Raw genomic sequence first — 16,980 nt, forward strand, 5'->3', positions numbered from 1 at the left:
ATTTAAGTTGTAAGGACATAGGCTTTACTGGACTAATTGTAAGAAAAAAAAACAAAAATTGTCTGTATTGTCTCTTGTGTTTGCAGCGGATGGATCTAAGTGTCAGTGAAAACTCGCAAATGCTTCCAGGCCTCAAGCTTTCCAACCCTTACAACAAGACTTGGAGTAGAGGGAAGGATGAAACAGCTTTGCCTGTTGGTATGCCTCCTACCTGTGATATACCTCTACCTATCCAACTTCTTGTGCAGACAGAAGCCCACTCCCCTGGCCGGGAAAGCTCCAGTACAGGCACTGACCCTTTGGACCCTTCCACCGCTGGTAATATCACCATTCCTCGTCCCCATGGGAGGAAAACACCGGAGCTTGGGACTGTCCTAGCACCCCCCATTGCCCAGTTGCGCTCTAAAACAGCTGTAGCCGGTGAGGGAAGGACTACATCAGGGGGAAAAGAGTTTCGACAAGCTCTGGGCATGACCACAGATGGAGACCTGCTGAGACCCACAAAGGTTTCTGAGGACAGTATAGATCTGATAAGCCTGCTAGACCCTCTTAAAACCTCGGCACAGCCCAGCTCTGCTGCATTAACTGATGAGGTCAATATCAGTGTCTCATCATCTAGCAAAGAAACACTTCCGCCAACATCCCACCCACAGAACCTGCCTCCTTTCCCACTGCATCCTCACATATCGCTGAATCCTTTCGCCCAGGCTGTGCAGCACACCTCCCCTCAAATGCATTACTCACCAACTGTAAGTGCAAATCCCTTCAGTGCAGTGTACAGGCCTCCACCATGCTCTTACTTAAATACTCCACCCAAGCCACACACCTTTCCTACACCAACGGGGCTCTACAGACAACATTCACCAGGCAGCTCCACTCTGCCACCCTATTATGGACTGCTTCAGTCCACCTTCCCCTCCTCAGTCAACCCCCTACGTCATTCCTCTGCCAGCAACCACGCAATTTCCAGCCTGGGCGACTCCACATCTGTCCCCACTACAGCCATGAACATACTGGAAAAGCCACTTCAGACTGAGGACGACAGTGAGAAGATTCGGGATCCTTTTGGGGACCTGCTGACTATGGCCAACCCTGCTACACCCCCAAAAAAGAAGGTGGAGGACCTTAGGAGAAAGTGGGAAACATTTGACTGAAACTGTCAATGTGCACAGAGGTACCCTTCTCTGTCATCACCCAAACTTCTCTCACTACTCTGTCAGGACCTTCTACTGCTTTTGATGGTGCATTAGCTCTGATACAGTCTACCTTGCCCACGCACAACTGAAAAAAAAATAAATAACAGCTTAAATTGAGATTGAAGACATGCCTGTATCCTAAAATGAGGAACAATTTTATTTTGTTTGCATTCTATAACCAGGCTGACAATGATTCTTATGTTGTTGAAGTCAGAACATTCTGATTATGACATTAACTAGCTACCTAAAATTAACTCGCAAAAAGTAATTAACTTATATTAACAATTCATAATTAAGTGCACATTATTTCCTCTACAAGCTAACATCTGATACTTTCAGACAGTAAGCAGCTGTCACCCTTGGTGTTTCCTGTGTCAACATGACAACTGTAGAAGCTAGCAGAGACGAGGAAGGGAGAGTGTCTCTCTACCTGAGCACCCGAGGAGCTCATTTGAGCTGGATTTAAATTTCCTGAAGCCAACCTGTTAAGGAAATAAGAGATAATATTTGAAAAGTTGTACATTTTATTATTGTAATAGATGATGTAGAGGCAGACTTCTTAGCCAACCAGCACAGACCATCACAAGGCCAGCATAGACCATGTACGCTCACACTCACACCTACGGCCAATTTAGAATTGCCAAACAGTATGTTTTTGGATGGCAGAAGGAATCTCGGGCACCTGCTGGAAACCCCTGCAGACACATTCTGTAATTATCTTGAAATTCAGTTTGTGTACCCATGCAAAAGGGATTGACAGGAAAATATGCTTGAAACAACAAACAGCATATAATTATAAGTACAGTTTTTCAGTGTCACGTGACATTAGTGCAGCATAATGATTTTCTCAGCCCACACATTTCTTTGACTGTGCTCCAGATGGACCAGTGTTTTGCATGTAGAGTCCAGTTGTGCAAATGCATTAGGGGTGATGTGTATTAACTGCCTCAGAAGGTCCTGATCCAGTAGGTAGGAATGCCCCATCAGCTCTGCTCCTGACCAGTGACAAATAGGAGTGTGTGTCTGGTGAACAGATAGAAGGTGTAGGCTGCCTCCTTAGTCAACAGCACTTGAACTCATCTAGATCTGCCCTAGGATTGTCGGAATTAGGATATATTGTGTTTTTCTGCCATTCTTCCATGGAAATGGAGTGCCAACAGTTCCCAAGCTCATTGCCACTCACTAAAATATTTGCTGACATATTTTTTTGCACCGCTCCCTCACATGTCATCTGTCTTTAGTGGCACCACACACAGTGTATCCTGCAAGAGGATATATGCCATGCTCACAACAGCATGTCGTAATGATGTCAACAATTAGCTTGTATTGTTATTAGTAGCTAGTCTGCTATAGTTGATTGACATCTTAATGGCATCATGGATCTGTAGCTACAAATTCTGGTGCACCTCAGTCATGCATTTGGATAACTGAGTTCATCTATTGATGTTTCTGGTAGCTTTATGCAGAGTGATGATTGTAAACATTTCTGTCAAAGTACGTATATGGAGACTTTGGGACACTTATTGAAAACTCAATGAACTTTTGTCCAATTTTTCTGCTCATATGCTCATTATTTCCTTCAGTTTTTTGCCTTCGTCAAGTATTACTTTGTGCTTGATGACAGTTATTTTGTAATGAGTCTTCTTACAAATTATGTCAGTTGTGCATAGTGAACAAAAATAATGGTTTCTCACAGTTTTGCCAACCAGTTACTAATTCAGCTGTTGTGATTCCTCAACCATCAGAAACTGTGTAGGTGTCCATGCTGGCCCATACCACTTTCCGGGTGATCTTGGGGCGTCCATATGTTGTGAATGCCAAAAAATCCTAACTGCTTTAAAGTGCTGTATAGATCTAGTTGCTGCTGTTGTGCGTGTACAGATGACACTATGCTTGTTCTCTGAATGATTAAAGTATGGTGACAAGTATCCTACTGCACCTGCTTAAAATGTAGTAGAAATATCTGAACATATCAGCTTAACTTAATTAAAAGTACCCTGACTCTGTGTTGTGTTTGACTATGCAGCACATTTTCATTACCTTACCTTTTTTCACTGACTCCCTTGATTCCTGCAAGATGATTCTTGATTGTTTAAACTTGTAAACATCTGAGCTTTCTTATGGCAATGCTATTAGATATTTGAACTTGGTTTAAGCTGTCCTTATGGTCTGTCGGAACTGCATATTGGATTTTCAGATAGAATCCGAAAGCCTGTCCTTTGACACATTTCCAACCTGCAATTTAGGGTAGAGATGACTGTTTGTCATTAACCTTAACTATCCATCCATTATCTATACCGCTTAATCCTCATTAGAGTCGCGGGTGGGCTGGAGTCTATCCCAGCTGACTCGGGCGAAGGCAGGGGACACCCTAGACAGGTCGCCAGTCCATCGCAGGGACACATATACAGACAAACAATCACTCTCACATTCGCACCTACAGACAATTTAGAATAATCAATTAACCTCCGCATATTTTTTGACTGTGGGTGGAAGGTGGAGTACCCGGTGAAAACCCACACATGCACAGGGAGAGCATGCAAACTCTAAAGATCCCAGGAAAGCCGGGACGCGAACTGGGGATCTTCTAGCTGTAAGGCAAAAATGCTAACCACCACGCCACTGTGCAGCCCTAACCTTAACTATCTGAAGCCAATATTTGCCCCACAGTAGTTGGCCAATGTCTGTGGTGAGATTGTCTAAAAATGTGCTGTTATCCCTGTAACTGAACAATGTCTTGTCCTGTGGCTGTTAAGAACATTTGATTTCTGCCGATATCAGATAACAAATCATAAGAGCTACTTCTGAGAGACCATAATCCAGGCCAATTCTTGGTCTATGACACTATGCTTCAAATATATGGTAATTACAATCGCACCATGATGTATACTTGTACAAAGAAAACCTTAAAACTAAAATCACATTTTAAAAATCATAACCGAAAAGCACCATTTGTCTGTGTTTTATAGACAAATGTAGGTTGTATGTTAGTTTAGAGATGATAAATGAAGATGGCAGTGCTTTTTGGCTGTCGATCATTCCCCCACGTCAGTTGTAATGAAAGCACAAGACTAAACAATTAGTACTTTACAATGTCAAATGTCTGTTTCTGTGGAAGGATTCTGACCCTCAGTCATCACACTGTGTGCCAGTAGTATAGAAGGCTAGGTGACATTTAAGTTGCATAGAATTAACAGCACTTGACGCCAGTTTTCCATTTTTCCTGGAATCAAATGAACAGATCAGTATACATTTTATCTGTCAAAGGTGAAAAGCTGAGCAAAGCATGGAAGTGCTTAGTCAGTGTCAAACCATGAATCTTCCAACATTTCTTGATACTCAGTAGACTTGGCAATTGGTAGCCATGCAGCTAAGGTTCCAAACATGGCCACATTTGTCAGATTGGTCAAAAATTGGTAGGATTCAAATCTTTGCAAAGTAAAAGAGGCATTGTGCACTCGGAAGCAGATGCATCTTGCTCTAGTCTTCATATAAATGAATAGGAAGTGCAATGAAAGCTAAGCTACATGCATTTATTTTAGCACAATAGGGTCTCTCTTTTTTTTTTTTTTAAATCTTGTCAAAAACACCAAATGAAATAATCCATGATTTCATGTTGAGAAGTAATAGAAAGGAGAAACTTACAGCAAACAGAGGGATGAATATTTTTCATAGGGGCTGTAATTTTGACAAGTTTAATGTTTTCACACTGTTAAAATGAACAAACCAAACCTAGACAATATGAAAAGATTTAGTATATGATATGTATCTTCATACATTATCTGGACATTAACATCAGATCCAGGTGCATCAGCATTTACAAGAAAAATATCTGTGCTGGCCACAGAAAGAGAACTTTATATGTTGATAAATGTGTAGATCTCATCAAAGTAAGATGACAAGTAACAGGGTTTTCCCACGTCAAAATGCATCTTTAAAGTTGTCCTGTGGAGTTTTCATGTAAACAAACAATAGAATTTGATTATTTCTGTATTCTTGAGGTCATTTTTCAGATAAATGTATGTAGTGTATGTGAATGTACAGTTTGTTTCTGCTAATCATTTATTTTTCTATGCTGTATTTTAATGTAATGAAAAACAACATCCAGCTTGTTGCCACTGGCAGTATATCAACTTTTGTTCAAGATAAAAGTTCCATTCAAAAATTCCTCAAAAAAAGCTTCAAAAATTCTCCCACTCTGGTCACTGATTTAGCCATTAAAAACATACTTCTGTGTATCAAAAATTGTCTATTTGGAAGTCCTGTCCTGCCTTAAAATGGCTTAGCTGTACTTTACGTTATTGCTTCCTGTTACATGGATACATCCATGAAGTCCCTCCACCCTCAGCAACAGCTCATCTACGAATCCACTCAGACACTGTAAAACTAATATAGCTTCTACAGTGGCAAGTTGTAATAAGAGTAACTGTATGGAAGCGAATCAGACTCATCAGATTATGAATTTTAAAAGCTGCTGAATTTCTTACTTTGAATTTTTTTTGCATCAAAATTACGTATGTGAATTTTTTATGCCTGAATTTAGCTCATCAAAATTCTAAAAACCAGTTAAAAATTCAATGTCTTCAAAATTCACCATCAAAAAAATCAATGTTCAAAATTCGCCATCAAAAAATTCAATGTTCAAAATTCGCTGTCAAAAAATTCGCTGTTCACATCCGGGGGACTCAGGCGTAAACAATCGATCCTGGCCAAAATCGAACCAACGCCCAGCCAATCACGTGGCGCTCCTCCGGTCATGTGACGCAGACGGTTCACCTCACAAGACCAGGGTCAACCACGGCTACATGCATGAACGACGGCGCTTCAGTGAGTGTATTAATCCTTTTTGTCCTGTATGTGGTTTGTTTTTGTGAGAGTCAGTAAGCTGTAATGCATGCCGTTAGCTGCGCTAGCACAGTGTTAGCCGCGCTAATACAACGCTAGCACAGCGCTATCGCAGTGTTAGCCGCGCTAATACAATGCTAGCACAGCGCTATCACAGCGTTAGCCGCGCTAGCCGCGCTAATACAGCGCTAGCGACGCTAATACAGCGCTAGCCGCGCTAATACAGTAATGAGGTCATACAGACAGCACGTTCTGCAGCTGGGTAGTTGAGTAATAATTTTAGAAACGCACAAATGGGTGGAAGTGTGATTTATGCACCCAAAAATGCAGTTAAGTCACAGAGCAGTGTAAAGAAACTGGTCACCTAGCAAACTGAATTAGTCTAGGTAACATTTTGTTTAATATGTGTGTTTTCTACTCAAGTTAATGTTCTGGTTTGATTCATTTTAAATTATTCCTGATCTTGAAAGGTTTTAAACTGTGCAGTCAAATTAGTTACAACTGTGAGCGAATAGCTTGAAATGAACAGCCCTAGACTGCCCTGTTCATAGCCCACCATTCTTTCACAGCTATATCAAGAGTTATTATCCAATGATAGTGATAAATGCAGCCCATTTTTTCAACTGTTTCCTGTTTAGTATGCGTACCCTAGATTGTTTTTGATCATTTGTTGTAGCCATTTATTTAATCAATTTTAATCCACTCCATAGCAACACCGTCTGAACTGACCAGTCTGGTGAAATTCTGGACTGGATGGGAGACTCTACCAAGAATTCTCTCCTCAGAAGTAGTGAACGGCAGATACCTGACAGCCTCCACCTGCTACGAGACCTTACATTCCCAGGACGTTACAAGGACCACACATCATTTAAGACTGACATCCTGGCCTGTATTTGCACTTGCCAGTCAAGATATGTTAGGTGTTGTTCTCTAGTTAGTTTTACTTGACTGACAAAACTAAGTGCACTTTTGGATTCCCTCCCCTACCTGTTCTCCCAACTCACCTGACAGGTTATCTGGCTCAAGTATGCGTGTTTCTGCCATATATTTAAAGTATCTGAAGTTAAGAATATTTCTGGTAAACAATACATGCAATCACGGCATTAAAGCAAGAGTTAAAAATGAACTGGACTGTACTGACTTTATTTTCTCACTGGTGAATGGGATGAAAATCCGTTGCAATATTACAAAACAGCAGCCTATAAATATATATATATATATATATATATATATATATATATATATATATACATATATATATATATATATATATATATATATATATTTATATATTTATTTATTTATAGGCTTTATTTATAGGCTGACAGTATATATATATATATATATATATATATATATATATATATATATATATATATATATATATATATATATATATTATGCCAAATACTGTCAGAGCAAAAAATATTTTTAAATTGGCTGTCACTGTCAACCTACTTCAACAGGCATTTTTTTGCACATTGAAATTTGAGGTTGTTTGAATGACACTATCTCAGAACAATGATGAAGAATCTATAATACTGAACAAGTAGATCAATAATCTCAGATTATGGGTGAGTTGAAATATGAAAAAAATGAAGTGGTCTATGAAAAGTCCAGTCTTCGAAACCTGACATGTTGTTTTGTGTAATTTCTTTGTAAATTAGCCCTGCATCCAGTCATTACCATGTCATTGGCAGAATGGAACCATGACCACATATATCGTTCTGGAGATAGTGGCATTTTTCCAATGGCAAATTTTCATGCTTTGACAGATACAGTGGTGGAAAAAAGTTTTCAGGCACCTTGAAAATTTTCCACAATCTCAAATATTATCGTGAAATATTTGTTGGAAAGTCTTTTGTGTTTCAAAAGGTGTGACTGCATTAGACAGACACAAATGATGCTTTTTTTGTTTATTGTTTACATGACTAACAAAACTAAATTCTACCAAAATGACCCAATTATTAAAAATTTCTTATTTTTAAGGAACCAATGAATTTCAAGTTTTTATTGACTTTTTTAGGATTTGTTTCGTATTATGGCTGTGACTGAACTAATAGAAATTGCATTTGAAGACCTCAGAGGGATTCTTAATGCAATATTTCACAAATGTATGAGGTGTCCAAAAACTTTTTTCCACCGCTGTATTTAATCGCAGTCGGATATGCTATGTTAGCAAGACAAATAAATGAAAATTTCAGGCTTTTATCTTGAATTATTCTTGAGATATTATATATAATACATATAGCCTCAAATTTGAATGTGAGAAAAAAAAATACTGAAACTAGGTCTACGGTCCACTTAAAAAAATCTAAAAGTATTTGACATACTCAGCTAATATTTCACAGATACCATTATCTATACATGGGACAGATATTAAGTTCCAGTAAGTTGTAAAGGTGCTCTGGGGATGTGACCATTCTTTGTCGCCCAGCTGCTCCTCTCTCTGAGTGCACAGTTGCAATGTACTGATTCCTGTTTTCTTTTTCTGAGCTGATAAGATGGTGTAGCTGTGTCAGTGCATTTAAAATAGCTGGGTAAACTTCTACTTGGTTGGATAAAGCATTTAAAAACACAAGTTCTTGTGTGCAAGTGAACTCTAAGAAGTCCAGATCCAGAGGCATGCGTCCGAGAATATGCTCCAAACGAGAACAAAGTCTCACATAAAGATGATTTAACAGTAGTTCCTAGAACAGAGAAAAACAAAGTTATATAATGCAAACCACCAATGGGAAAAATGACTTAACCTGACTGAAAGACTAGACTGCCTCATTAGACATTTCTTTTAGAACAAATTAAGAGGAGGTTACACATACTAAACAGGAAACGGTTGAAAAATGGGCTGTATTTATCTATCATTGCACAATAACTCTTGATATAGCTGTGAAAGAATGGTCGGTTATGAACAGAGCAGTCTAGGGCAGTTCATTTCAAGCTATTCGCTCACAGTTGTAACTACTTTGCACAGTTTAAAACCTTTCAAGATCAGGAGTAATTTAAAATGAATCAAACCAGGACATTAACTTGAGCAGAAAACACACATAATAAACAAAGTGTTACCTAGACTAATTCAGTTTGCTAGGTGACCAGTTTCTTTACACTGCTCTGTAGGGTTGCCGCCCGTCCCTTAAAATACGGAAACGTCCTTTATTTGACAATTAATTGTTGCGTCCCGTATTGAATCAATACGGGACGCAAGTTGTTCCGTATTTTCGTAAATGCCCCGTACACGTCTGTCACACACTCATCAAAACTGCATAATAAATAAAATAAAACACAGGAAATATTAAGGGCAGCCAATTTCATCTTCGTAGGACCCATGTAGCGAGGACCCGATGCCAGGTCCAGTGGACAGACTTCAGACGTCTCTGTGTGTCCGGTCCTGTCCGGTCCTGTCTCTGGTTGCCTGGTTACAGACGCTGCTGCACCCGCACGTTTAAAAATGTCTACACCTGAAACTCCACCACGTCTAAAGAAGAAAAAACGTTTGCAAATGTACAGACTGGAGTGGGAAGAGTGGAACCCCTGGCAATGGATACAAGGCAAACTGTGTTTTCTGTTGCTCATGGACTGGCTGAAGTAAGGCAGCATCAGGAGACCAACGTGTAAGAAACATGAGAACAGAGAGAACCCAACCAGCAGGTCACAGTTTATCATCATCTAATCATCTCCTGAAGTCGATATGGTAAGGGGACATCATGATGAGATCAGCTAGATTTCCTACAGTATATGGCTGTGAATTTACCAGAGGATGCTTATAATAATGCTGATGTGGCCGTAGACTCTACACTATTTTAGTGACTCAGTAAATGCCTAAGTTGGTTATTGTTTTTTTTAATGCTTTTTAGTTTTTAATAAACATTTATTTAATAGCCTATATGTAATCAAACATGGCCTTTGCCTAAAAAGAATAATATTTCATTGCCAAGTAAAAGTATAGTAATTTTTAAAACTGTTCAAATTATTATATATTGGTAAAAACAAAAAAACAAACAAAAAACACATCATAGTAATATGTCAATTAAAAAAGCCTATAGTATAGCATGTTCCCAACAAACGTCATAGTATGGCCTTTGGTCCAGAAAATGTCCATAGTATAGCATGTCGCTCTAAAATTGTCATAGTTTAGCATGTTGCTCTTAAAACGTCATAGTATAGCATGTCACTCAAAAAATGTCAGTGTAGCCTTTGGTCTAAAAATGTCATACTATAGCATGTCGCTCCAAAAACGTCAGAGTATAGTCTTTGGTCCAACAAACGTCATAGTATAGCATGTTGCTCTAAAAATCTCGTAGTGTAGCATGTCGTCCAACAAATGTCATGGTATAGCCTTTGGTCTAAAAACGTCATAGTATAACATGTCGCTCTAAAAACGTCATAGAAAAGCCTTTAGTCCACAAAATGTTGTTGTGTCCCGGCTGTCTGAAGTAGGTGAGGAGCAACACAAAAACAGTACAAACGCTGGTTTCCAGAGGGTTAGACGAGTATTTATTTGAAAGAGTAAGTTTACAACAACACAACATGTGAGGGGGTTAAAAGGAAATGGGTGTTAGTAAAATAAAAATAAATAAACAGAACTAAAAGTAAACTTCACGTTGACATTGATGGGCATTCCAACCAGGAACAAAGTAAAAGATAATCAATACGAAAAAAAAACTCTTCCTGTTCACCTCTTAAAACCCAAAAACACACCGCAGTAGCATCCTAAACTAAAACTACCAATGTGTTCCCTGTTTTCCTTTCTGAACAATTCAAAGGTCCCTCTCTATCTCCCCACACATCCACCAACCACTGGAACACATCTCCAAAGTTCTGCAGGGCCAGCTCAGCTTCCCCTCAGAAGAAGTGCTGCCACCTGCCAGATGAAGGAGCCTTTTGAGAGGCAGCTGGCATCGTGATTGGACTGTACTTTGGTCTGTTCCAATCCAGCTTCAGCTCCAGAGACGGCAGGCGGGACGAGTCAACGGAGGCCGGGTGGACGAAGGCATGCAGCTGAGTACAATCCAGAAAACAACAGAGGAGGAGTGCAGCGGTCCAGGGCCAGAACAAGCAGAGTATCATGGTACGTCTCTTAGAAAACATCATAGTATAGCCTTTGGTATGAAAAAACACCATCATATACATCGTATATTGTACAAATAACAAGTCAAAGCAAAGAGACATACATTGTAGAATTGTAGTAATTGTGGGCTGACTGATTTACTGATTATCAGTATTTTATTTTTTACTGATTTATGGTAATAAATACATTTAAAAATGGCGCTACTTTTGCTCTGAACCTTTGTCTACCTGTGGTCGCTCTGTCTTCTGGAGTGATTTGATTGGTTATCCGTCACGAATAAAACTCTTTTAACTTAACATCTGTAAACAAAACAAAAACGTATCAACAAAGTTTTCTGTTAGAGTTTGTGTTCTTCTAAGTTTAACTCCAAGATTTTAAATACTGTCATTTTCTGCAAATGAATATACTCCAGATGTCTCACTAATAATCATTATCAGCCTTAAAAACCCACAAAACACCCCTCTATACTCGACCACACTTAGTACAGTCCGGTTCCCCCTTCTATAAATCTGCTTGGAATCTTCCACTTCCTGTTTGTCAAAGTGGCCTTCTACCTGGACAGGTTTTGTTGGAGTTCATGCAACAAACATTTTGGGTAACTGCACTTTAATATGGATGGATGACACTGAATTAGAGTCTGTTTTCATGAGACTGAGTTAAGATGTGTAGCTCTGTCATTAAATAGTAAATTATTTCTCAGAATTTACAGAGAAAAGTCTGAAATGTTTGCTAGGTTAGCATCCCACATGTTCTTTGGCTCAGCTAAAGCTAACTCTCTCCAGCTCCTGGATCTCTTGAGTTGCTTGTTGTTAAAATATCTTGCTAGAGGTGCTGAAGCTCAGAAAGTCTGAGATGTTTGTTCAAAATAAGCTCATTCTCAAGTCTTATCTGAACTGTCATCTTTTGTTTGAACTTTCCCTAAACTTAGGAGTTAATGACAGAGCAGCACATCCAGACTCAGTCTCATTTATGTAGAGATTAAACTTCAGTGTCATTCATTGATGTTAAAGTGCAGTTTTTCAAATGTTTGTTGCACATGCTCCTGACCAAACCAGTCCAGGTGGAAGATGATGTAAAGAGAAAGCTACAGAGGATGAATATCACATATTTATGTTGGAAATAAATGTCCTTTCATTAGACATTGTCATGCAAAAGTTGGATTTCCCTTTAATGATGTTCAAATCTTTGTTGAGTGTTTCGTGGATGTTGGTTTCTAAATGTTTTTTGACACTCGGCCCCAAAGATTAAAACCTTTTACGGCTCACAAGCTGCAACAATTCACACATTATCAACTATCTTTCTGACTAAACTAAGATAAAAAGTGAAAAACTGCCTGATTCCTGCATCATGAATGTAAATCTTTTTGGTTTTTATGACAGTAAACTGAATATATTTGGGTTTGACATTTTATAAACCAAAACAAGAAATGCATTACTGGAGAAAACGACAGATTAATGGACAAAGAAAATGTGTTTTCCAACATATATGGCTGAATTACTCCATTACAAGATACATACAATTTTAATTCAATTTTATTTACATAACGCCAATTACAGGTGAAATTGTCTCAAGAGACTTTATTTTTCCATTTTCTGTCACATTTAAAATATGACAAAGTAAGAAATTTAAACCTCTTGACTAATCCAATTTATTATTTGGTTTTTAAGAGACTAATCGACAACTAAAATAACTTTCTCCACTAAAACTAATAAACATGAGGTCAAATAGAAGGAACAGTTTTAAATACTGCAGTCCCACAACGACAAGAATAAAGTTTCTCAAAAAAAACCTAAATCTGCTGGTGGATTCCATTAAAGTCCTAATAAATGATAAAGTGTGATACTAAAGGTTTGTGGTGCTAAAAATGTCAAAGTAAAGATATCAAGTTGAACATCTGGATGGAGGTTGATAAAAAATTGACCTCCCTTCATTTCTCTGGAGCGACTCCATGGATTTTATGGATGGTGGTTAAAGACCTGCTCTTCTAGTCGTCTTCCTTCTAGTCGCTGTAAAAAGTCAGTCCATCCTGGCCGACTTCAACACCTCTTCACGACAACTTGTTCTGCCTCTGACCTCGTGGAAACTCAAGAAACTCGGGAAAACCTGTCGAGACTCGAAGAACTCGTGGAGACTCAAAGAACTCGTCGGGCGGGGGAAGGTGTGGTGGGTGGTGGGGAGAGGTGGGGGAGTAGAGGGGGGAGGCCGCCACCCACCTCCCCGCCTACTCTCCGCCCTGACTCCACCCAGACTCCGCCTTGGCTCTGCCCATGTGGTGACTTCAGTAACTACGATGTCAAAGGGACGACGAATTTATTTCTTTTTGTCTGATCTGTAGCTCAGTGAGTTAAGGATTTGCCTATGGAGCTGCAGGTCGCTGGTTCAAGACCAGACACTTCTTAAATTTTCTCAAAATCCTGACAAAGACAAACAAAGAAAACTGCCAGTGGCGGGTCTTGAACCTGCGACCCTCCGCTTGGGAGTCCTCTTCTTATCCCCCTGAGCTACTCGCTCAGATACTAATTCTCCTTTTTTTTGCGCATTTATCATCTATTTTTTGTCGTTTTCAAGTTTTTTTTTAACTCAGGTCTCGACTCGACCGTTTTTCTCAGGAGGTTGGACTTCAGCCTTTGTGCTGGAGGGTTGAACCCTCAGTTCCAAGACTTTACAAAGCCTCCACACCTCCCGAGTCCTCAGGACCTGAGCTTTCACACAGTCTGAGGACTGAAATTTTCTAAGTCCCACAGTAGATCTCTGTTAGATTGAACTTTCAGACAGTCCAAGGACTGATATCTTCTAAGTTCCTGAGTAGTTCTCTGTTAGTTTGAACCTTCAGACAGTCTGAGGACTGAAATTTTAGAAGTTTCTTAGTACTTCTCTGTTAGTTTGAACTTTCTGGTTAACAGAAGCCTTAAAACTTGTGACCATGAGTCTTGATTTCACATTTAGACCATCCATCTGAGTTCTTCTCAGACCTTCACCTGTGGGTTTTTTAGAAATCCTCAACAAACTTTGATTCTCTTCACTGAACAGTAAAGTTTGTGGAGATCAGAAGGTAACATTAGTTTGATAAATGCCTTCAACTACTAGCAGACTTTATCTGGAAAGCAGTTTTCTGAAATGAGTTCTTAGTAAATCTGTCCACAATCAAACCAAGAACATAGAAAGAGGAAATGTTTGAATAAACAACTTGATGTTTTCATTTCAGACTAGAAAATGCTTTCAGACCTTTATCTGTTTTTGCTCTTTTGATCATTTTATTGTTTCTTCTGTTTAATTTGATCTTCTAAAGTTTAACTGGTGTCTTTTCAAATGTTTTGTCTTTAGTTTGATTCTTCTTAAATGTTTAGTTTTCCTCTTTTCTCACCTTTTATTCTTTTCTAATGTCTGATTTGATTTCCAAATGTTTTGTCTTTTTAATGTTTAATTGTTGTTTCAAATGTTTTATTGGCTTGTTTGAAAAATTTCCTTTTCTTTCCCCGTGTTTAATTTCTCGATTAAATCTTTAAGCTTTTTCTTTTTAAATGTTTTACCACCTTTTAATGTTAAATTTTCTTTTTAAATGCTTCATTGTATTTTCTGTTTAATTCCTATTTAAAGTTTTATTGTCTTTAAGATTTAATTTTCCAATTAAACATTTAATTTCTTCAATGTTTTGTATTTTTAAAGGTTTAATAATTTAATGTTTTGTATTTTTAAAAAAATGTGTAATATTCTTGTTTAATTTTATTTTTTAAATGTTTAATTATCTAAAATATTTAATCTTCAATGTTTCATATTTTTGTTTAATACATTTTGTTTAATTTCATAATTACGTTTTGTATCTTCTGCTTATTTAATTATTTTGTCTGTTTAATATAATTTAATTGTATTTAATGTTTAATTTTCTTTTTAAAAGTTTTGTTGTCTTAAATGTTTTTTTCCTTTGATTTAATTGCTTTTTTAAAATGTAGTTTATTTCTTTAATCTTTTTTTTCTGTCAAGATTTTAACCTCAACCTTAGAAATGAAACAAACCCTTAAATCACAATGAAAATACTTCTGTTGTCACAATCATGAGTTAGTCAATTATTCAGTTTATCAATTGAGCTTTATTTGTTCAGCACCTTTTACACAGATGACAAAACTGTGAAAAAAGAGAAAAAACTATGCTAAAACTGATTAAAACTCAAAAACATATTTAAAAAAAAAAAAAGATTTAACATCGTAATAAAATCTGTTGTGTCCAGGGGATGGAGGGAGTTTATTGAAGTCTTCTTGGGCTCACATGGGAAATCATTTAAAATATAAACTTGATATTCAGTCTAAGGAAACTGCAGAGCGACAGAAGAACCAACAATATCTCCCGTTTTCTCCTTTAATGAGTCGACTCTTCTTGTGCTTTCAGACCAAAGAACTACAGACTCTTCACAACCTGCTCAAACTCTTGGTACAGGACCTCACCACACGGGTCAAGAAGGTTTCCATCTCATTTCTACTCTGAAGCTCACCTTCTCCTGCTCAAACTGCTGACAAATGTTTCTGCTGCTCTAAAGTCTGCTCTCCAGAACTTCCTAAAAACTCTCAAAGTCTCTTCTGCTGCAGGTTGCTTTGTAGAACTGTTCCAGAAAACCTCACTAAACCACATGGAGGGGCCTCAAGATAGTCGTCCAAATGAAACCATACAAAAACCAAACTAACACAACTCAAATGCTAAAGTCTCCTGCAGCCTACCAGACAACCTCTGAGAACAGAGAATCAGGACAGGAACTCTTACCTTCTGGACAACCAACATTGGTTCACAAACAAGAATACAGAATGTGTCTGACCAAAAACCTCTAAAGACTCACAACAGCCAAGATAAAGACCACAACTCAGCTGCACCAAATCCACTAATCACTGCACACATTAGCACCATGTGCTAACTGTGGATAAAGAACCACATTTACCAAGACAACTATCCAGTACAAAGCCCTAAAACACACCAAGAAACACATTAAAGATGATTTTACTGCTGGAAGCTGCAAGCCAACGCCTAAAGAAAAAACTAAAGCAACAGAGCCAAACCCAGTTCAGTGGTGAAGCAGAGGAAATGTTTGGTTGCAGCTAAATAAAGCAGGAAGACACTGAGCTGCTCAGGTGTTCCTAATAACACCTAGCAGCCACCTGGACAGCCAATAGGAACACAGCTTCCTGGAAGTCCAGAGGGCTGGGTTAGTGAAGGAAATTTAGTTTAAAGTTGAAGCAGAAAGTTAACAAAGAAAGTTGAAAACCACCTTCTGATACCTGAAATCTCTGAGTTTTCACACAAAGAACACCTGAACATGTCAAACTGGCTTCATAGTAGAACCATCATTGTAAAAACGTCATAGTATGGTGTGTTGCTCAAAAAACATTAGGACCCGGCTGTCAGGGGACAAACATGTAAGAAACATGAGAACAGAGAGAACCCAACCAGTAGGTCACAGTTTATCATCCCCCAGTCATCTCCTGAAGTCCATATGGTGAGAGACATCAGTATCTGGTTGTTAATTTACCAGAGGATGCTTATAATCATGCTGATGTGGTGTGTACTCTACACTATTTTAGTGACTCAATAAATGCCTAAGTCAACCTACCCGGCCAGCAGGCAGATGGGTCCCCCCACATTAGAGCCGGGTTCTGCTCGAGGTTTTTTTCCCTGTTAAAAGGGTGTTTTCATTGCCACTGTCGCCTTTTGGCTTGCTCTGGGGGTCAGGCATATTGGTTCTGTAAAGCGTCTCGAGACAATTTGACTGTAATTGGTGCTATATAAATAAAATTGAATTGTTTTATTTAAAATGCTTTTTAGTTTTTAATAAACATTTAACAGCATATATGTAATCAATAAATGGCCTTTGTCTATCTTAAGAAAAATTCA

At 38.3% G+C, this 16,980-nt stretch overlaps 1 protein-coding gene and 1 long non-coding RNA gene across 3 annotated transcripts in view; both read left to right on the plus strand.

The window, feature by feature from the left end:
• The window catches only part of dennd1a (DENN/MADD domain containing 1A), a 35,923-nt gene extending 32,721 nt beyond the window's left edge, over positions 1-3,202 (plus strand). For both annotated transcript variants that reach the window (XM_055019357.1, XM_055019358.1), the window contains one exon: positions 87-3,202. In XM_055019357.1, coding sequence (XP_054875332.1) covers positions 87-1,154 — 1,068 coding nt within the window. In that variant the 3' untranslated portion in view covers positions 1,155-3,202. The remainder of the gene's footprint in view (positions 1-86) is intronic.
• Positions 3,203-8,512: 5,310 nt separating this feature from the next.
• LOC129350914 (uncharacterized) lies at positions 8,513-16,980 on the plus strand. The gene is made up of 3 exons (XR_008604503.1): positions 8,513-9,729; positions 10,802-11,106; positions 15,490-16,980. It is a non-coding gene; the product is annotated as an uncharacterized LOC129350914 (long non-coding RNA).

The sequence above is a fragment of the Amphiprion ocellaris genome, chromosome 17 (genome assembly GCF_022539595.1).
Source record: "Amphiprion ocellaris isolate individual 3 ecotype Okinawa chromosome 17, ASM2253959v1, whole genome shotgun sequence".
Classification (NCBI taxonomy): Eukaryota; Metazoa; Chordata; class Actinopteri; family Pomacentridae; genus Amphiprion; species Amphiprion ocellaris.